Source organism: Tasmannia lanceolata, unplaced genomic scaffold (assembly GCF_043159265.1).
Source record: "Tasmannia lanceolata isolate RefF3 unplaced genomic scaffold, GAP_Taslan_0.1 ptg000021l, whole genome shotgun sequence".
In the NCBI taxonomy this organism is placed as follows: domain Eukaryota; kingdom Viridiplantae; phylum Streptophyta; class Magnoliopsida; order Canellales; family Winteraceae; genus Tasmannia; species Tasmannia lanceolata.
Window position 1 is genome coordinate 5,267,306 of NW_027518698.1, and position 23,772 is coordinate 5,291,077.

The 23,772-nt window shown below is 38.6% G+C and overlaps 1 protein-coding gene across 4 annotated transcripts in view; it reads left to right on the forward strand.

Annotated features, from left to right (window-relative positions):
• Positions 1-16,329: 16,329 nt before the first annotated feature.
• The window catches only part of LOC143855435 (transcription factor-like protein DPB), a 79,483-nt gene continuing 72,040 nt past the window's right edge, over positions 16,330-23,772 (forward strand). Inside the window, exons 1-2 of one of the 4 annotated variants that reach the window (XM_077365555.1) lie at positions 16,330-16,598; positions 16,685-16,928. In XM_077365555.1, coding sequence (XP_077221670.1) covers positions 16,687-16,928 — 242 coding nt within the window. In that variant the 5' untranslated portion in view covers positions 16,330-16,598; positions 16,685-16,686. The remainder of the gene's footprint in view (positions 16,599-16,684; positions 16,929-23,772) is intronic. The other 3 variants (XM_077365556.1, XM_077365557.1, XM_077365558.1) reach the window with 3 other exon arrangements.

Below are 23,772 nucleotides of genomic sequence, written 5' to 3' on the forward strand. Positions count from 1 at the left end.
GTAGGTATGCCTTAAAAGCCATAACAAGAAGAACACATGGTACCTTGATAGTGGATGCTCTAGACATATGACCAGAGACCTTACTCAATTCGCATCCCTATCGCTCAAGGATGGTGGAGACGTTACCTTTGGAGATGATAAGAAAGGAAAAGTCAAAGGTGAAGGCACCATAGGTAACTCTACCTCTCCCATACATGATGTACTATTTGTTGATGGCTTGTCCCATAATCTTATTAGCATTAGTCAATTATGTGATAATGGTTTTGAAGTTGTCTTCAATCCCGATAAATGCATTGTTAAAAATAAGATAAATGGAGAAGTAAAATTCATAGGGTCTAGAGACAATAACATTTATACAATTGGACTAGATGATCTTAGACTCCAAAATGTGACTTGTCTAAATGCCATTAGTGAGGATTCTTGGCTATGGCATAGGAGGTTGGGTCATGCCGGAATGGATCTCATTTCGACCCTCTCCTCAAAAGAAAGTGTTAGAGGATTGCCTAAGTTCAAATTCATCAAGGATCACATTTGTAGAACTTGTCAATTAGGAAAACAATTGAAAAGCTCTTTTGCACCTAAAAATATGATTTCAACTTCCTACCCCTTGGAGCTACTTCATATGGATCTTTTTGGACCAATGAAGACTAGTAGCCTAGGTGGAAAGAGGTACGTGTTTGTAGTTGTTGATGACTACTCACGATTCACATGGGTCATATTTCTAGGACATAAAGATGAAACTTATGAAAACTTTCTTACATTGTGCAATCAAATTCAAAATGAAAAAGGTATTGCCATCTCCCACATTAGAAGTGATCATGGAACTGAATTTGAAAATGTACATTTTGACACTTATTGTAATGAACATGGCATAAAACATAATTTTTCCGCACCTAGAACACCTCAACAAAATGGAGTAGTAGAAAGAAAGAATCGAACTCTCCAAGAAATGGCTAGAACTATGTTGCATGAAAATGATCTCCCTAGATATTTTTGGGCGGAAGCGGTTAGCACCGCTTGCTATATCATAAACAGGGTATATCTAAGGCCAATTTCTAAGAAAACACCTTATGAGCTTTGGAAAAACTTGAAACCAAATATAAGCTATTTTAGAGTGTTTGGATGTAAATGCTTTATTTTAAACATCAAAGATAATCTACACAAATTTGATAGGAAATCGGATGATGGAATATTCTTAGGGTATTCTTCTCACAGCAAGGCATATAGAGTATTTAATAGGAGAACCCTAGTAGTAGAAGAATCCATGCATGTGACATTTGATGAAAGAGAGCCAACATCACAAGAAATGCCACATGATGAGGATGAACCCATTGAACATCTTTTTCCAAAATTGAGTGCTCCTCCTCATGCATCAACAAGTCATACATTACCTAGTGAGGAAGTAGAAAATGAAATTGATGACTCATTGCCTAGGGATAGGAGAACATTGGTAGATCATCCTGAATCCCAAATTTTAGGTGATGCCACATTGCCAGTAAGAACTAGATCATACTATCGTAGTGTGAGTAACAATTTGGCGTTCCTATCCGAATTAGAACCAAAATCCATCAAGGAAGCTGAAAAGGATGAATATTGGTTGATGGCCATGCAAGAAGAGCTAAGTCAATTCGAAAGGAACAAAGTGTGGAGGCTAGTACCTAGACCTAGTGATCATCCAGTCATTGGCACGAGATGGATGTATAGAAATAAATTGGATGAAAATGGAATTATCACTAGGAATAAAGCTAGGCTTGTAGCCCAAGGGTACAATCAGGAGGAAGGGATAGATTATGATGAGACATTTGCTCCTGTTGCCCGTATGGAGGCTATTAGGATACTTTTGGCATATGCATCTCATAAAGGATTTAAACTATATCAAATGGATGTCAAAAGTGCCTTCCTAAATGGCTATATTCAAGAGGAAGTGTATGTTGAGCAACCTCCAGGTTTTGAAGACTTCAAACATCCAAATCATGTCTTCAGGCTTGATAAAGCTTTATATGGATTAAAGCAAGCTCCTAGAGCTTGGTATGAGAGGCTTTGCACTTTCTTAGTTGAAAAGGGATTCGAGATGGGAAAGGTGGATAAAACCTTATTTATCAAAAGAGAAAATCATGATATCCTCCTTGTCCAAATCTATGTGGATGATACCATCTGTGGCTCAACTAATCAAAAATTGTGTGATGAATTTGCAACCTTAATGAAAAATGAATTTGAAATGAGCATGATGGGAGAGTTAACCTACTTCTTAGGACTCCAAATTAAACAATACAAAAATGGAATATTTTTAAATCAAGAAAAATATACAAAGGAGTTATTAAAGAAGTATGGCATGGATAGCAGTAAGACATCAAGAATTCCCATGAGTACTACTGCTAAGCTAGAAAAAGATGAATTTGGCAAATCTGTGGATCAGAAATTGTATAGGGGTATGATAGGTAGTTTGCTCTATTTGACAGCCAGCAGACCAGACATTATGTTTATTGTTTGTCTCTGTGCTCGATTTCAATCGGATCCTAAAGAATCTCACCTATCAGCAGTTAAGAAGATCTTCAAGTACTTAAGAGGAACCCAAAGTCTAGGACTGTGGTATGAAAGATCATCTTCCTTCACTCTCATCGGATATTCAGATGCAGACTTTGCTGGATGTAGAGTAGATAGGAAAAGCACTAGTGGGACTTGCCAATTCTTGGGTAAATCACTTGTTTCATGGTTTAGCAAGAAGCAAAATTCAGTAGCTCTGTCCACAACAGAAGCAGAATATGTGGCAGCTGGAGCTTGCTGTGCTCAAGTCCTATGGATGAAAAGCACATTGATGGACTATGCAATCAAAATGGAAAATATTCTCATCCAATGTGACAATACTAGTGCTATATGCTTAACAAAGAACCCCATACAACACTCAAGAACAAAACACATTGAGATTAGGCACCACTTCATCAGAGATCACTCACAAAAAGGGGATATTTGCTTAAAATATATCAACACTGAAGATCAATTAGCAGATATCTTTACAAAACCCCTTAGTGATGATAGAATTTGTTATATCCGAAGTGCCTTAAACATTTGGAGTGCGGATCAAATTAAAGAAATTGCCAAATAAATACTTTGTGCCTTTAACCAGCTTATTTATATAGTATTTATATATATAATCTTTGTTTGGTAGTATCTGCATGAATGAGATGTCAAATTTTTAATCTTAAAAATCACTCAATTGATATTCTTAGCCTTCTTAGTTTTTCTAAGTTGGAGAGGTATCTTCACTTTAATTAAAATACCTAACATCTTGACATATGTCAACATCTCAATCATGAACAGGTATATGTGCATTACTTGGTTATATATTTTTATACCATAAGCATTGATTTAGGGGGAGTTATCTACTCCTAAATTTTTTTTACACCCTTTCTGTCGATGACAAAAGGGGGAGAAGGTTTGAAATTGATTATCTATTCAAATTTACTATATGCACCTCATGCTTATAACTTGTATCATTTATATGTGTGCATATATTGAGGGGGAGTTCTAGTATTCACTTGCCTACTATGTCACTCCACACACACCTCATAATCAATTTTGTTTGTCATCATCAAAAAGGGGGAGATTGTAAGCCCAAGGGTCTACTCTCCTATCTTGTTTTGATGATTCTAAACATAATTGATTGTGTTTTTGAATACTAATCAATTTGCTTTGAAGTGTTGTGTTTGAGATAGGATTGATCATTGAAGAAACCAACACACAACATGGTCATGCTTGGAGATATCCCATACAAGAGTCAAAGGAGCTAAGTGAAGCTCACCTCATCTCTCAAGCAAGCATACACAAAGATGGAAGATCATTTGAAGACCAAAGCTAAAGAGGGATCGAAGATTGCATAGGTATCATTGTACATCCTTTCTCTTTAGATTTTCAAGTCAAGGCAAAACGTTTTCAAAGTGTTTTCAACTTGTTTTTTCAAAGAACACTTAAGAACTTAAAATGCATTAGTGAATGGTTATGTGGTGGACCAACATGTTGGGACCCTCATAAACATTCCAAAATAACCATAGGAGTTGAGTTCCAAAAGCTAAAAATCAAACAAGCAATAAAAATCAAAAACTGCGGATTTTTAGGCTTCTCGGAACTCCGAGAGTTCCCTCGGAACTCCGAGAGTTCCCTCGGAACTCCGAGAAAAGGTCCAGTAGCGTCTGGACATTTTCTCGGAACTCCGAGAAATGGTCCAGTAGAAAAATTCCATTTTCTGGCCGTTGTCTCTGAACTCCGAGAATATTTCTCGGAACTCCGAGAATATTTCTCGGAACTCCGAGAATGGTTCTCGGAACTCCGAGAACCTTGCGACAGCTAAAAAAAGAGCCGTTGGGTTTTGAATTAAAATTTGTTTTTTGTTATCTACACCCCCAAACGGTCATATTTTGAGGAGAGACTATTTATACAATATCTAGAGGATTATTTCCTCTCTCTTGATTTTTGAAAAACCCTCTTAAGCACTCAAGCAAACTTGCAACCCTTTCAAGCTTAAGATTTTTGGTTTTTCCCAAACTTGCCTTTCACTTGTGAACCTATTGAGTTTGGATTTAGAGCTATCACTTGCAATCTTTGTTGAAGAGCAATCAAGGAACTACAAAGGGCATCAAGCTTTCAAGAAGAAGCCAAGCTATCAAATCTTCCATATCTTGTATAGGTGGCTAGGGCATTCCTTTTTTAATTCCCTAGAGAGCAACCGCTTAGAACTCGGCGGAGAAGGAGAGTCTTTGTAAAGGTGTGAGGGCATCCTTGTTTAATATCCCTTGGAATTGTAACCGCCTCGGAGCCGGGCATCGTGGAGGTCTCCAATAGTGGAATCCCTCAAGTGCGACCTTGAGTAGAGTGGAGTAGGCCGTTGGCCGAACCACTATATATCGGTGTGTCATTTCTCACTCTTGCATTTCCATTATTGTCTTGGTTTGGCATTTCACTTTGTTCTTTCAATTATATTTGCACTAACCAAATATTTAATTAAGTGAAGAAAAATTCCAATTAGGGTTTATATATAATTTTCAAAAGGCCTAATATTGAGTTAAATTCAATTCACCCCCCCTCTTGAGTATTTCAAATACCGCTGTCAAAGGATGAGCGAAACAAAGACTCTCTAACAAAGCCATCCAAAGGACGAGTGAGTCAACGACTCTCTAATAAGGACAAATGAGTCAAAGACTCCCTAATAAGAACAAACGAATCAAAGACTTTCTAATAAAAAATACTACAGAAGACAAATGAGCCAAAGGCTCTCTAATACTACAACTTAAAGGAGCAATGAGTCAAGGACTCTCTAAAAGGAGCTGCTCTAATATAAGGCTAGGTAAGCCTTCTAAAAATGAAAACCCTCAAATGTGACAAGGCTTGTCTTTAAATAGGGGCTCCACAAATGAGGCAAGGCATGCCTCCTACGAGAAAACTCCCTACCAAACTAAAGCGACCTCCCTAAGGGTAGGTTCAAAATGAGGCTTGTCTCCGAAGGAGCAAGGCCTAATGAGACATAGCATGAACCCTCTAATCCCCACAGCTGTCATGTAAATGAGGACAACTGAATTGAAGTACCCTGAAAGCTAAAAATGAAGGCGAGCTTACGAATATATCCTGGGAGCCCCCTTTTTCTTTTCATGTATGTAAAATATCTAAGGGAGATGAAGAAATTGAGGATTATAAATACCATCAGGTTGCAAATTCAACCAAATGACAGGACCTAACTTCAGCCCAGCTCAGCACCTTTACAAAACATGAATGGCCAAGGGTAGTTTACACATATGCGAAGCTAGATTACATGCAAAATCCAATGATGAATTGCAAGAACACCTTAATTGTAATCATCATAAACCAGATAAGAGAAATGAAGCTGAAATGGAGTTATCTTTTGAGAATCTAAGACATAAAATTCAAGATATTTCAATCCATCAACAATGAAGACAAACCTTCACTGGGTATGGCCTGAAGAAAGAAAAATCAGAAGCCCAAGCTGAATTATATTCACTTTCAACAAGTAAATTTCTCAGACAAGTATTCCAACTTTAAATTCAATTTAGCATATCAAATTTCCCGCTGATCATTTATAATTGAGATTCACACTCAAAGTTTCTCAAAATAGCAGCAAAAGTTTGATAGATGAGAGGGATCAAAAGTATCTTAGATTTATAAAATCTCAAACATCAATCAGTAAGAATTAATCATACAGTTTGGTCCAGAAATCACACAACAGTATCAATCTTAGATCAATAAAACAATGATGAAATAACCTCAGATATGTGAAATCACAGGTTTAAAACAACTAATTCATCATAACTCTGTACAATTCCAAACATCAAAGAGCAGATTAAGTATTGAATTATAACTATAACCCAAATTCTCATGTAAGTAACTACAAGATCTAAAGAAATTAAGCTAAATAAAAGAAGAGTACCTATTTTCCTTAACTGAGAACGAAAATTGATGAGAAAACACTCCAAAAGATATATGGATGCTTCGATCTCCCCTTTCTAACCTCTGAGCTTCAGATCTCTTAGTTTCATTGAAAAAAATGACGTCCGACTTCTTCGATGATGAGAAACGACCGGAGATAATGGCACCATCCCTTGATTGAGATTAAAACTCTTGGAAATATCAAACCAGCAGATGAAGCTTGCAAAAATGTCAAAGCCGCTAGAGATCCAACTCATTAGAAGAGAAATGAGCAAATCTTGTCGGAGAAGACAGAGCAAATCGCCGAAGATAATGATGATGATCAGAAATTTTGTCGAAAAATAAAGTCGAAATTGCAGGCGGGAGTGAAGCTTGTCGGAAAAGATGGTTTGCCTGAGGAGAAGGCTTGCCGGAGAAGAAAATTATGGTTTGGAATTTTAGATCCCCTCTCTCTCTCAGATCTGAAATCTAGCAATGATCGACCGGCTTGGAGGTGGGAGAGATGGTGGTGACGGTGACCGGAATCGCGTAAGGTTGGGAATGACCAAGCTCTCCTCCTCTCTTCTTTCTCCCAAACCCTCTTCTTTCTCCCAAACCCCCTTTCTCTGTGTATCCCTTACGAAAATGAGAGGGATTTGAAGTGGGTTTTAATGGTATTTGGGGAAAGAAATGAAGTGGCGAGAATGGGGTTTTGAGGGAGGAGATGGGCGGATATGGGATACTAGTCGGAGAAGATGGGTATCGGCCTGAGAAGGAGTTGGGGAGGTGATGATGGCTGCTAGGGAGGTGAGGATTTGGGGAAAAAGAAGAATAAGAAGGTGAAGGTGGGTCCGCCCGGAGTTGATGCCGGAGAAGAAAAATCGTCGAGGCCTCTTTCTCTCTGCAAATGGGTTTCTCCCTCTCTCTCCCTCTGCTAATTTTCTAACGAAAATGAGACTTCCCCCCCTCTTTTTGATTTTTCATCGGTGGTTTTTATACCCACACGATGGCTGCTGATAATGGCACACCCCAAATTGATGGGCGCACAAAATCTGATTGGCGCGCCCGTCAATTTGTCCTATTATTGCTTGAGTTGGCCCGCTGCAGGATAAATCACCCCCCTTTTCGGATTGCAATGCGCGCACCGTCCTGGTTCGTTGGCTAGGCTAACACGCTCAGATCACGATGAAACTTTTTCAGGGACTTATGGGAGACCTTAAGCTACCCCAGGGTTTAATTTGAGATCTCAACTCACTGATTCGACGAGGCCTTGCCCAAACGACACGAACTTGGGTCTGGTCAAAATGGGGTGTCTACAGTTACTGTCTTTTGTTACTTTCCTAACAAAGACATGTGTAATATATATATATATATATATATATATATATATATATATATCCACATTAATCTAACTGATCATATCCGTCCGTGCAATTACATAAAATGCGGAACCATGATCCATTTGGATATTACCGGGTCATTCGAGTTGTGAGTGGGATCGTCGTAGGGATCCGACAGTCAATCCTGCATAACCCTATGGTGGGCCCCACTGCGATCTCGCTCTCTAGTTAAACTACACTCGCATTAGGTCAGTGGCCTCCATCGAGACGTAACCCTGAAGATGACCGTCAGATCATCTTACCCCTAATCACATCATGTATGTGCAAGTCCTTTCTTCGTAACCACATCTACTGAGCTAAGTCATACGGGAGGTGCACACCCCCCCTTGGCCCACTCTTGGTATACCATTTTGGTCAAGTGGTGTTCGGCCTTCAAATGCATTTGTAAAATCCTTTGAAAATAATTCAATGTTTCATAAAACTTTCCGATAAACATTATATCAAATGCGCCTAGCCAGGTTATTTAATAGGCCTACCGCTCTCACAAAATTGTAGATGTCAATCCCTAAATTTTAGGGCGAAGAATCTCTTGTTGAGTATCACTATTGGTCTCGAGGGTTTGCTTTAGGATATAGCTCTATCGAATGTGACTCTAAAAATAGAATAACTATAAGATAGACTATGACCCTAGAACGGACCGGCAGACCAGTAAGATCCCTCAGGTCTAAGGACTTGTGAAGGGTCCTGTCTGGAAGAACAACTTTATACTTTCTTGTCCACAAGTTGTTCTTTATTTGATCTGGTTCGGTTACGCGATCTAATCGTCGCACCCACTCTTCTTGGTTAGGGTCCACCACCAAGATGACCGAGATAAGTCACCTTACGTCATGTGCTTGTAGGCAAGACTGGTGCTATTGTATACAGAAAGAGATGTCTAGTCTTCTTGCTCCCTTGGATCTGTGAATCCTTTGAGCATGACATTTCTACTATACTACCTAAGGACGAACATGTGTCAATAAACAAGCACATCACACACATTCATTATTATAATTACCAATTTATGTCATGAAATAAGCCTTTATTAATTTATAAATGTCATTTTGTTGGCTTTTTAGGGCACATAGTCTCACACAACCTAGAGTTTGCCCTTAGTCAACCTTCTGCCTCTCTTGAACTCATAGAGAGGCCTTGGTTGACTTCTTGAAAGTTTTCTTGTTCTTGACTTTGGAAATATTTTTCTTAGAACCTTGGCCTTTACCTTTTGTTTGTTTTTTTTTTTTGCCTTTCGATTTGGTAGTTGAAACTAAGTTAGCTTCAACTAAGGAAGATGATTTTTTTATTCTTTTTCTGAAGATCCTCAATAGATTGAAGATGATTCAACAATTCTGTCAGCGTCACTGACAGTTTGTTCATATGGTAATTCATGACAAAGTCATTGAATGATGGTGGTAGGGATGCTAACAACATGTTGACTTGCGACTCAGCATCTAACATGGCTCCTAAAATTTCGAGCTCATTTAGATAGCCCATCATCTTCAACATGTGATCTCTAACTGGGGTTCCTTCCACCATTTTTGTGGAAACCAGGCCCTTAATTGCTATTTGTCTGGCACTGTGATTTTGTTGTCCACACATCTCCCTAAGATTGTGCATAATATCCATGGATGAAGCCATTCCGACATGTTGTAGCAACACGTTCGACATCGATCCAAAGATATAGCACTTAGCCATTTGGTCGTCTTCATTCCATTTTGTGGCTCTGTCCCTGACATCTTGGGGAGCATCGGAACCAGGCAACTAAGGTGCCTCAGTAGTCAAGACCCAATGAACTTTCGTTGTTGTGAACGCTAGAGTTAAGTTCCTCTTTCAGTCCACATAATTTGGACCAGTAAGTTTGTTGTCTTCAAGAATCCTACCTAATGGATTGAAGGACACCCTATCTAATGCAAAGGAAAGGAGGCATAAAATTAGCAAGACTAACCATTTTAGATTTATCATGACATGTAACCATTAGATCTGGGTTTTTAATCTGTAATGGTACTGCCCATTGTTTGTCACATTTATGTGCCCTTCAAACACATAAATCAAAAGAAATAAGATGATTTCTCCAATGGGCATCGGATGCTCATTAACAACTACTTTGTTAAGTACGAGTGGATTCATCTAATCCATCTTATTATTAATATGATATGTGATTTGATTTTGGCCTCCAAGCATCGCAGTGTATCTATCCTTTGGGCATCAACACTCTTTGCTTGGTTAAGTTAACACCCATTACCTCAGAACCATTTTACAAAACATACTAGCTTCTGCTTTGGCATATGACTAATGTATTTTGCAAATATCCCTTATCCTTATAGGAATCTATTAGTTACTCTAGATAGATAATCAAGATCGGCTTTTGCTTTGGCATATGATCGTCTTGTTCTCTAAACTAGCTAACCAATAAATCGCTATGGAAGGCCATGGATATTAGTCCTTTCGATTTAAATCCCCATTTACAACTTAATATTTTATAAAGAGGGTTACTTTTAAGTGGGAAAAACTTATTCCTATGCATGCATCTAAAACAAACCATCCAATGGAAATACATACATAAGAAAAGGAAAATGCAATCATCCATCACACATCCAAACCACAGAAAAGTAAACCAACCACATCCATATGCTTAATTTTGGCATCTTGGATTTATAGGGATTCTCTCACTAACCTCTTTATAATTATCTAACAATTTTAGAGTTAGTTAATCTTCATAATTCCATATTGCCAAAATTAAGGGTGAAATTTAGGCAACTATTAGCTATTCGCAATAGAAAAAATCCGCCAACCTCAAGGGAATTTTTCAAAGATATTGGTATTGATATACTTCATCATATGAAGTATCTTAGATCAATAGGAATCATGAAGAAAGCGTCTGCCCTCCACTGAATCGATAAAATCGAGGTTCGCCATCATCTATAGCCTTCTTGAGGCATCGCCATGTCCAAGTTCTTTGATTCGTCGTTGACCATCTCAAGAGCAATTATCTTTCTTCATTACTTTTGATGTAAAAATAAAATAAACTACCCTAGTGTCCTACAATAGCCTAAATAATATGTACATCAAAAGAAATTCTCCATGGGAAACCAGTTGTCCGCACAACTACCTAGATGGAGTACATAAACCAATAAATCATTAATTATTACATTGCGGACTTTTAATTGCTATATTCCAGTAATATCAAACCATAAACATAAATAACAAACATCCACAAATATTATCCATATGCATCTCATGCATGGATAGATGTCGAGTAATCCTTTTTGGCCAATTTCTCACCAATAGAGATCAACTCATGCTGAAATTAAATCAAATAATTTTTAATTCGGCCATAAAAACTACTAACATCTAAAAAAATTTAATATAATCATTCCTTATGATGGTAGAAGTTACCACAAAATTGTTTCCCTAAAAAAAAAATTGTTTGAGCGAGAAAAGCTCAAAATAATGGTTTTCGGGAACCCTTTCAAAATAGCATAATTTTTGAATATTTTAAGTGGGAGAAAAATATTCGGACTACCATATTAGCTACTGATTATGCTTAAAATACTCCCAAATAATGTTTGAAAATTTTAATCTTCGGCTATAAATTTTTCTCACAACTTTGGGGCCATTCCGAAATAAAAAATGCAATTCCCAAAATAAAAATCAGCAAAAGGCTGCACTTTTGCCCTAGCTTGTAAAAATCATATCTCCCAATCCGCTCATCGGATTTTGATGATTCTTGATGCGTTGGACTCGTATTCGAGTCTACTTTTTAATCATCAAGAATCAGATCAAAATCACAATGAGTAGATCGAAATTACAAATCTTTACACAACAGTCCATATGTTGATTAATTAACACTACGGACTAACAACCTCAGATAGCTGGGATAGAATGTACGAACTCACAGCAGATATACCGCATGATCTATCTTTGGCTAATTTAATCCCCTGATCTGAGCCCTAGTTGCTCTGATACCACTTGAAGGAAGGTTATCCCCTTCCGGCAAGATCGCTATACGCAGCGGAACAAAAATCGCTTAGAATTTTAAAATTTTCTTTTGATCTTGCTTTTGCCCAAGGTCCTAGAGTCTAGATCAGTTAATTATGTTAATCAAACATAAATAAATGCCTTTTTGAAGAAGAAATCAAGGAATCACGCTGCTTGATCTACTCCTCGAACGGTTGCAATCGTTCTAAACACCGCGGACCCCGCAAGTTGAACCGATGGATTCTTTTTCTTTGCTCGGACTATTGTGGATGTAAATAACTCTTATTCACCTATTTAAGGTCTGATCTAATCAGTACCTTTGTTGTAGAGAATAGAGAAATTGATTGGAAGCCTTTCTCTTTGAAACTAGTTCAATTGGAAGAGAAATAAAGAGAGAGAGAGAGATGGAAAACTATTTTTCCAAAGGAGGAACAAGGGAGAACGAATTTTTGAGTATTCCATACTTAAAATTTCGTTCTCCCCTCTCTCTTTTATATAAAGTAGAGTTTTTGTTTGATAAATCCTTGTTTCTCTCTCCCAATTCCAATCCAATTGAGAAACTGACTTGAATTGAGACTCCTCGAGTGAATGAGACTCTCACAAACCTCCAAGGCTATGTGGAGACACTAAAGATACATGTGATAACATGTATGGAGGCCTCCCTCCAGCCCTCTTAGCCTTATCTCATAAGAGTTGGTATTGGAAACAAATTGCTTGCTTTGTAGATCCTACAATTTAGCAATTCTTATCCAACAAGGAGTTTGAGTGCAACTCAAAGTCCTTGAGCAATTGTGACTCTTTTCCCCAGTTCTCCAACTGATTTAGGAGTGTTGTGAGCCCCACAAACCTTATCCAAATGTGTAGTCCTATCCCAATTCCCAATTCCATTCCAATTCCTCAACTTTTGCAAAACCGGTTTGGGAATAACTATCCTCATTTGGATTACACATTATTATGATAATTATTAATAAAATTAATAATACATAATAATTTATAATAATTAAATAATAATTTAATAATTTAATCGATTAATAACTCACATCCAATGGGAGTTATTTCGCCTCCAATTTGTCTTCGAAAAATTCTCTTACTGTCTTTTGTTACTTTCCTAACAAAGACATGTGTAATATATATATATATATATATATATATATATATTAATTAATATCCACATTAATATAACTGATGATATCCGTCTGTGCAATTACATAAAATGCGGAACCATGATCCATTTGGATATTATCGGGTCATTCGAGTTGTGAGTGGGATCGTCGTAGGGATCCGACAGTCAATCCTGCAGAGCCCTATGGTGGGCCCCACTGCGATCTCGCTCTGTAGTTAAACTACACTCGCATTAGGTCAGTGGCCTCCATCGAGACGTAACCCTGAAGATGACCGTCAGATCATCTTACCCCTCTAATCACATCATGTATGTGCAAGTCATTTCTTCGTAACCACATCTACTGAGCTGAGTCATACGGGAGGTGCACACCCCCCCTTGGCCCACTCTTGGTATACCATTTTGGTCAAGTGGTGTTCGGCCTTCAAATGCATTTGTAAAATCCTTTGAAAATAATTCAATGTTTCATAAAACTTTCCGATAAACATTATATCAAATGCGCCTAGCCAGGTTATTTAATAGGCCTACCGCTCTCACAAAATTGTAGATGTCAATCCCTAAATTTTAGGGCGAAGAATCTCTTGTTGAGTATCACTATTGGTCTCGAGGGTTTGCTTTAGGATATAGCTCTATCCGAATGTGACTCTAAAAATAGAATAACTATAAGATAGATTATGACCCTAGAACGGACCGGCAGACCAGTAAGATCCCTCAGGTCTAAGGACTTGTGAAGGGTCCTGTCTGGAAGAACAACTTTATACTTTCTTGTCCAGAAGTTGTTCTTTATTTGATCCGGTTCGGTTACGCGATCTAATCGTCGCACCCACTCTTCTTAGTTAGGGTCCACTACCCAGATGACCGAGATAAGTCACCTTACGTCATGTGCTTGTAGGCAAGACTGGTGCTATTGTATACAGAAAGAGATGTCTAGTCTTCTTGCTCCCTTGGATCTGTGAATCCTTTGAGCATGACATTTCTACTATACTACCTAAGGACGAACATGTGTCAATAAACAAGCACATCACACACATTCATTATTATAATTACCAATTTATGTCATGAAATAAGCCTTTTTTAATTTATAAATGTCATTTTGTTGGCTTTTCAGGGCACATAGTCTAACACAACCTACATTATGACCCGTCAAATGGATGGTTTGAATCATCCTATGGATTTAGTCATACAATAACATTAAGGCCCAATCGTAGGCCCCACCCATATTTTTCAAAATGAAGTGTACTGTCCATACCATAGGATGATCGAAGCCGTCCATGGTTTGGATCATCCTATAGTGTGGTTCGTACAGTAACATTAAGGCTTAATTGTAGGCTCCACCCATATTTTTCAAAATGAAGTGTATGGTCCAGACCATAGGATGATCCAAGCCGTCCATTTGATGGGCCATAACGTAAATGGGTTGTGCCCCCAAAATCATTTGCATAGGATGATTGCAACCCTCCAATCTATAGAGGTTTCCATAAATAAGCAGTTTCTCTTTATATATGAGGGCTAGGATCATCATATGGAAATGGGTTTTTGGGGCACAACCTATTTACGATGTGGCCTATCAAATGGACGGCTTGGATCATCCTATGGTGTGGGCCATAGTTCATTTCGAAAAATTGGAGAGAGAGAGAGAGAGAGAGAGAGAGAGAGAGAGAGAGAGAGAGAGAATAAGCGGTTATCTAGTCCCCAGTTTTGAGAGAATAAGCAGTCATCTAGTCCCCAGCTTTTATAGATACCAATTTATTTAATAAATTCTGAGTCGTATGGCGGGCTGCAACGTAGAATGATCCAAGCCGTCCATTTGATGGGCCACAATGTAAATAGGTTGTGCCCCAAAAACCCATTTCCATATGATGATCCTAGCCCTCATATATAAAGAGAAACTGCATATTTATGGAAACCTCTATAGATTGGAGGGTTGCGATCATCCTATGGAAATGATATTTTTGGGCGCAACCTATTTAAGTTGTGGCCCATCAAATGGATGGTTTGGATCATCCTATGGTGAGAGTCATACAGTAACATTAGGGCCCAATTGTAGGCCCTACCAGTGGAAATGATATTTTGGGGCGCAACCTATCGCAACCCTCCATTCTATAGAGGTTGCATAATATGTAGTTTCTATTTAGATCGAAGGGCTAGGATCAGCCTATGGAAATGATATTTTGGGATGCAACTTGTGGCCCGGACGGTTTGGATCATCCTATGTTGTTGCGTTCATTTTGAAAAGCATGGGCAGGGTTCTAAGATGGGCCCACCAATGGTTCTTGTTGGAGAGAGAGGAAACATGGTAAAAAGTTGGGAAACGTGTTATATACGTTAAACTTAACGCTTACAATTACAACGTCGTCCGGGGGAGAATACATCCTCCAAAGGGGGGACCGGCGTGGGGGTGGGCGGGAACGAAACTTCACTCAAGTCGGGATCTGAGGAAGATCATTCACCCCCTCTAGTGGCCCAATAAAAGCATGCCACATTTCCTTGGGAAAGTTGCATTAAGCAATTATACCCCAGCTCTATTTTTATTGATAAAATGACAATTTTGTCCCTACTTTTCCAATTACGTGATAGTGTAAGCCGTATAGTCCAGTACGCTTCAAAAACTGGTAAGTTGTTTGAAGGAGGTTGTCCATCTGTCGCCCATCAAATGGACGGTTTAGATCATCCTGTAACGGTTTAGATCATCCTGTAAGGAGGTTGTCCATCTGTGAGCCTATGTGGCTGCTCTCACATGCAATAGAAGCCCGCAAAATGCTTTCTGCGATGGTCCTTAGCAGATCCCGAATTCAAAAGAATAAAGAATTTCATATAGAGAATGTTGCGTCTGTCACTAGTAACTTGGATAAATGAATACAATTTGGATACAGAGGGAGCGATAGAGAGACCCTGTATAGTCTAGTATTTTTTCAAAAAGTACCGTATAGCTTATTAGCTTACACCATAAGATGTCCAAACCGTCCGTTTGATGGGCAACGACGAAGTAGATTGTGCCCCATAGAATGATCTAAACCGTCCATTTGATGGACAACTACATAAATAGATTGTGCCCAAAAATTATTTCCATAGAATAATCTCAACATTGATTTATAGTGGTTTCCAAATTATTTATAAATCGTCCATTTGATGACCAACAACTTAAATAGATTGTGCCCAAAAATTATATAGATGTGTCTAAAATATACAATTCTTCTATAGATCGTAGGGCTAAGATCATCCTATAAAAATGATTTTTGGGGTAAAATGTATTTTGGCTGTAGCCCGTCAAACGGACAGTTTGGTTCATCCTACGGTGTAAGCGCACTTTTTGAAGCATACTGGCTCACACTATCATGTTATTGAAAAGGCAGAGATAAAATGGTCATTTCGTTAGTAGAAAATAGAACTGGGGCATTCCCAGGGAAAGGTAGCAATGTGGCATACTTTTATTGGGCCACGGCGGCGCGGGGGGGCGTAGGAATATCAGCGCCCTTAAATCACGTGACCTCACGTGAACCTACAAAAACATTTTGCCCAACTGTTCGTTCCCTCCACTCTCACCCCTTCCCCTTGTCAACAGCAAAGAAATCCAAATTTTCCAAAACCACAATCCACATAATTATTGTTGGCAAATGCTGTAGAAAAATAAGGGGTTTTCCACATGTACTAGAGCTGTTACTGATGCTCCGTCTCTGTTCATGCCCTAGGCCTAGTTCCTCAATTCTACAAAGGTTCGATTAGGTCTTTTTGGGTTTTCATTGAATCTAAGATATTTTGCTGATTTCTGTGTCCTTTTTTTTTTCTTCTAATTTTTAAGGAATGGTAACTGGTGGGATTCATCAAGAAAATGGAGGTAGAAACCCAACAAGATATTCTAGGGGAGCGGCTAGGTCTTGGGGGACAACATTTTCAGGGCAATCAATCTCGACGAGCGGGAGTGCAGGTTCTCCATCGAGCAGGAGTGAGCCAGCGATGGCGACTCTGGCGAGCGAGAATACTTTTGGAAGGTTGAATCAGTTGGATATTCATGGTGATGATGCTGGATCACAAGGGACTGTAGGGTGAGTTATTTTAGGATCACAAGTGTATTGTTTCATGCTGCTTAGAAATATCTATTTTCTAATATTTATAAGTAAATTTTCTGAATTGTCCTAAATTCTAAACCAATTGTAAGTTCCTGGATCACAAGGGACTGTGGGGTGAGTTCTTATGGGATTTATCCTTTAAGCTGAAATAGGTGGAATTCTTTCAAATGCTTTGAGAAATGATGAGAATTGGATTTTCTTTTGGGTTTTTTTGGAAATTTTAATTGCTTATGATGGTGGGCGTTTTTGCAATTGGTCAAAAGCAAGGTGGGAGCCATCTGGGTTTCTGATATGCTTTATTTCTTGGAAAGAAGATGTGAGATTTAAATTTTTTAGTGTGGGAATTGTAGTTATGTGTTGAAAATTGCAAAGACCTATATAAATTTTCGGAACTTCCCAAGTTGGGAAAAGGCCTATGAAAATGATCGTCATTCTCGATGGTTGAGGTTTGCTGTAATGCATTGGAACACATTGAGAATCATAGGTTTTCCACAGTGTCCTCCTATAAGGAAAAACCCTTGGAATTGAATTTTGTTTTTGATGTGTAAATTTTGGTTATGAGCAATCAACTTTGTCCACTAAGGTTAAATTCCTTGTAATGTGGCAAAGAAATGCTGGGGCAGTAAGCTTCATTTGTGTTTAGTAGTCTCATTTGTTTGTGAGACACCTAGAAATTTAAGTTTGTTCTTGAAGATGAGAAGTGCTATAGTATGTCTGAAAAGACATGCATTGTGTTTATTTCACTTTTGTGTTTGGTTTGGGACCCCTCAAATATAACTTCGTCACAAATGTCGGCATTGTTCTAATGTATTGTAGATTACTTAAAATTGGTGTTTTTTTATCTCTTTTTTTATTTTTATGTGGATAAGAACCCAATTTTGACTATAATCCAACCATGATGCTAGATAATGTTCTGATCTATGCTACACCAATATGCATACGAGTATCCAATTGGGTAGGGATAAGGTACAATGATTCTCTATACATTGAAATCCAAAGATACCATTATGACAAGGATCTAAAATGCATATGTTGGACACAACAATCCTCAAAACTTAGGATGCAACAATACATGCCTACTTTGATTCCAATTTCCACCGTTCTAGGTTTGATCTATCAAATGATAGCACAAAAATACCAAGAAATAAGATAAGAAAACAAGCACTATTGAATTAATGTAATCCAAAATAAACAACAGCGCTGCAACATTCTGCAATCTAAATAAAAAAGAAAAGGATATGAATTCGGCATATGCGTATCCTGATGAAGGTAAATTACTAGGAATCCACCTAAAGTATAGTTGCTTGAGAATCGAACAAAAGCATTTACAAATCAAATAAATCTTTGCAGAAGATGAGTGAGAGAGATAAACCAACTAAATCTATCATCAAACATTATCAAAGTAGGGTAAAACCCTCATTAAGCGAAATTTGTAACTATTCATTAACCTCTCAATGAGGTATTCAAAATAAAAAACTCTCCAAAAGTACATCAAAACATTGTGTCTGTGTGTGTAACTGAGCTGAGTCCATACTATAGGTTTAGGATCACTTTCAATAGTCAGGTCAACTAAAGTACATCATAGTTTTAATACTCCACCGCGTTTTCTTGGACTCCCCCGAGTTGACTCCCTTTTACCTTGGCCGCGTCCTTGTCCTTGTCCACGTTTTGTCCGACAAAGTTAATCAAAACTCCTTTGACTCTCCCATGTTATGACCGCGTCAACTAAGTACTCTCAACTGCGTCAACCAAGTACGTGACCGCATCATGCCGACTCGACTAGGATTTCCTTTGGCCGTGTTTTGCCACATTCATGTTTTGAAAAAAAATGAAGTATAGTCCACTCCTATTTTATAACAACCTAAAATATAAGCAAGAAGTGTATTGTTTCATGCTGCTTAGAAATACCTATTGAAATACCCCAAAAACGTCGTTTTTGTAGGGGTATTTTAGTCCCAAACTTAAAAATAATTAAAAGGTATTTTAGTTCATAATATATAGGGATTAATAAGTTTCCTAGTTGGACTAGATTAGGGCTTCCAAAACCTACTTATTTAGGACTCTTAACAAGAGTCCATAAACACACATTAAAGCCACAAATCTCAAAACTTTTAACCCTAAAGAGGAGAATGTGTGGAGTTCTTCGGGAGAGGAGAAAGTGTGGAGCTTTGGAAGATTTCATCTCCAAAGAGGTATGTAGTTTAGATAAAATTTAATGGTGACTATTCTATTCTCTACAGAGATTCAAAATCTCTTGAATGAAAATTAAAGGTTGTGTCTAGGGTTTGTTGAATAATAAACAACAAACATAGAACACACAGTGTAAATTTTGTGTTCTTCGAGTGAAGAACCATGGATAGGGTAAGGGAGATTGGTTTCTCCGAGGATCTTAGCGTTCTTTTCGGCGTTTGATGCCCTAATCAATTAAGAAAATTAAAAGAAAGGATATTAATATTGTTAATGCACAAAAAAGGAAGTAAAAGAAGGGTTTTTGGGTGAAAACCAACGAAAAACAGCAATCTCGCGAGTTTTGGAAAAAAACCCAACTCACGATACTCGGACACCCGAAACGGACGTCCGAAGGGGTCCTCAGACTCCCGAAGGGCGAGGGTCTGGCGCTCAAAGATGCGCACTCGAGAGATACCAGAGAGCATAAAAATCTCAGAGACGCCTGATGGAGTGATTCGGACGTCTGAAGGGGTCCTCAGACGCCCGATTCGGAAGCCCAAACGCACTGTTTGTGGCAAATTTCAGGAATGTTTTCCCAGGCAGTTTTTGAGGGCCAGATTCGCCCTGAAGTACTTGGTTATTGACTCCAAGGTATTGACCTATGGAAAATATGGATTGTAGGTGATAATACGCAGTAGATTTATAGGAATCTTGTTCGTGGGAGATGAATTCAAACAAGCACCGCAGGTGAGTATTCTTGTTCTATTCATTGCTATTTCATCTTCTAGATGTTCATTATGCTAGTTGTGCATGTATCTTGTTTATTGAGGCAATTATTGATGTGTTAGTGTACACATAGAGATTAATCAATAAAATTGTATGTTTCCGAGTACGGAATTACAATTTGCATGTTATATGCCAGTTACACTTAATAGTCACAATTTTGCATTGGGACATAGTGTTGTTCGAGTGAGATGCTACAGTATAGTCCTTTGAGACAAAGTTAAAATCTTTTGGGATTGATAAGCGTGTGTGATATATATCCAATGAAAAAAGAGAGCATGTGTGAGACTTTTCTAGACGATCGAAGGAGATCACAGTTCTACGATTGAAGGAGGTCACGGTTCTAGCCGCAGTTCTTGCTCTACGCAGTACCTTCGAAAGCATGATCCTTCGCAGTACCTTCGAGGGTGAAATCCTCCACGAGATTAGTTGGGATTCGGCTTCCCCCGGGTTAGTGGGCAGGTTCCGTTGACTACGTAGTCTAGTAGTACTAGTATCACCACACCAGACAACAAATTACAGTAACAGTTTATTGCATGTTTGTGACAGATTTGCTAGCTAGTTGCTATGCCAGTATATAGTGTTACATGGAATGCTAGTTTAACAGTTTATTTCAATTCTTAATGATATTCATGATATTGAATTGTTAGTATTGAACTTGTCTATCTCATTGAGCTTTAGCTCACTCTTTGTATTCTATGTAATAGATGGCGAGCAGTAGGATACTTTGATGCAAGGGCTTTTGGGAGTGAGCAAGGGCGCAAATTTAGGAGTTGATTTATTTCAGTTATTTAATTATTGAAATAGTAGAAGTAGGAATTAACTTCAGTTGATTTAGTTAATTAATTCGATGTAGCCCATTGGGCAAGTGATTTAGTTTCCACATTTTCACTCTGATAGTTAATTATTATCTATGGTTTGGTTATTTTAGTTGCTCTGTTTTATTGCATGGTTCTTTTGAATGCCTTTCATATTCGTGGTTTGATGAATATGTGGCGCTGTTACATGACTAGACCGGAACTAGGTTTGAGGGTGTGACAATTTTTTGGTATCAGAGCATATGTTATAAAACCTAGAGATAATGAAAACACTTAGGACACATTGACGATGAGAGTTGGGGATATCATGGGGACGATATAGATGTGTGTGTGTGTGTGTATACTAGTAAAAAGCCCCGTGCGATGCACGGGCCGACAAAGAACTGTACGGACCACATCATAGGTGGATCCAAACCTTCCATGTGATGGAACACAACATCAATAGGTTGTGCCCGTAAAATCATTTCTATAGGCTGATCCTAGCCCTCCAATCTATAGAGGTTTCCATAATTAAAAAAGCATAAAGGAGGGGGGTAGGATTGAAATTATGTGGCTTTAATGGGTGCCTTTGTTAAAAAGCATAAAGGAGGGGGTATGATTGAAAATATGTGGGTTGAATGAGTGCCTTTGTTAAAAAAGGTCAAAAAAGTGCTGTGTAATTCTATTAGAATTTTGGGAGAAATTCAAATAATTCTCTCCTTTTCTCTTCTGCTATATAATATATATATATATATATATATATATATATATATATATATATATATATGTATGTATTTTGCTTGTCAATATATGAAATTCTTGATTATAAGGAACCCACACCAATACTTATGACGCTTATTATTTGCATAGGTCCAGATGCCCCCTAAGCACTATAAGAGAAATACCGGTCCTTCTGCTGCCACAAATCAAGGGCAGCCACTTGTTCCACAGGGGACAGTGCAGGAGGAGTCCCATGATTCTGTCGGACGCTTCTTGGACACTAATGCTATAATTGGAGCGGATGGAGTTCCGCCAGGAAATCTGCATGGGGAGATTCTAGAAGTGGATCAACAAGTGAGTTCAGTAAATGCTCATTTGGGGACTCAAAATATAAATGAAAAGGAACAACCGGAATCTCCAAGTTCTAAGGATATGATGAAGACTTTGGTGGGACTGGTGACTATGCAGGCGCAACAGTCACAGCTGCATCCTTAACCTCAGCCAAAATAGCCTAGCAGAATGTCTGAATTTCAAAACTTAACAACTCCATTCAAGGGGAGTTCGGGTCCTTGGAAGCTGAGCAGTGGTTGATGGACACTGAAAAAGTTTTTGATTACTTGGGATACACGGACCAGTAGAGGTTGGATTCAGCCACCTTCATGCTCCGTGGTGGTGCAGATACGTGGTGGAAGATGGAAAAGCGAACCACGTGGAAAGATAAGCAGTGCACGTGCAAAGAATTTCAGACGGCCTTCAATGACAAGTATTTCCCGGAGAGCACGAAGATTCTGAAAAAGAACGAATTTTTCAAGATGAAACAAGGAGGGATGACAGTGACCGAGTGTGAGTCTGAGTTTAGTAAATTGGGGAAGTTTGCCCCTTCAGGGTTCATGGGAAATGATGGCGCATTGGCACATCTATTTCAATGACTCAGGGAACCTATTAGGAAGAGGGTGAAGGATTTTCAAATCTGATCATATGCAAAGTATGCGGGTAAGGCCTTCGCAATTGAGGAAGGTGTTGTGAGGGCGTAATAGGCTAGAGAGCTCCGACCGAAAAAGAAGTTCAAGACCTCAGAGTCGCAGAGTGGCCAAGTGAAATCCCAAAGGGCAATGCAAGAGGGGGGTGAATTGGGTGTTTTAAAAAATTTCTTTTAAACTACAAGTAAATGTAAAATTAATCTAATTAGTTCTAACCCTTGTTCAAAATGTATTCAAGTAAAGGAAAGAGATTACCAATACACCATGATAGAGGAGAGGGAGAGTAAGGAGACTACACAACAATGTATAGCGGTTCGGTCACAACTTGACCTACTCCACTATCCAAGTACTTGGTATTTCCTTGGGATTTTCTCCACTATTGTGAGACTTCATTATGCCGTCTCTCCAAGCGTTACAAACAACACCACCTCCAAAGGGAATAAACCCTTTTTGTACAATCTGCCTCCGAGGACGTTCTCCTTCGTTGCACACCCCCTTGAAGGAAGAAACTCCTCTTTGCAATACAATAATGATAAGGAAGAAAAGAACAAAGCTCTCAAGCCTCTGAAAGGCAAATACAACTCTCAAAGCTCAATAACTCTCCAAATGATTGAAACTAAATGCTTTTGGAGAACCTCTTGACAAGTAGTAAATGCAAAAAATAAATGCTCAAGAGGTTGATGAAGAATCCTTTTAATTTTTTGAGATTTAAAGCTCTAGAGTTTGATAAATGATGTTTCAAAAGGTTGTAATGAAGGTATTTTATGAGGTATATATAGCCCTAGCAAGTTTAAGACTGTTTGGGGGCAAAATCGTAATAAACGGGTCAAAGAAAAGTAATTTGCGCAAGCTCCAACGGTTAGCTTTCCAGACCGGGGCGGTCGACTGGGGTATGGCGGTCGCTCGCCCTTATCGGGCGCTCTTTTTAATTTTCAAAATTCAAATCGCCGCGGTCGCTTGTCGGTATTTTGCTCAAAAACTATTAGCGGTCGAACGGGGCATTCGCGGTCGCCTATCTTCCTGGATGACTTCTAGATTTCCACAAGCATATCCGCGGTCGACCGGGTAGGCCTCGGTCGACCGGCCCGCCTTTGTTGGGTGAATGCTGGGATTCCAGCAATCATCCCGCGGTCGCCCGGGATAGCCTGGTCGACCGGCCCTGCTTTGAAATCTTGTTTTTGAAAGTTTTGTTCATAGGGCATTGGGCCATGGTCTTTGGGCTTTAGGCTTATGTTTTCAAAACCATTTTGGGATTTATCAAAATGTTTTTCAAGGAGTTTTGAAAACACTAAATAATGCAAATACTAACTGTCAAGAGGACTCTAATGCATTCTAAAACATAAGGACCTTGAGTCTTCTCGAACTTCAATC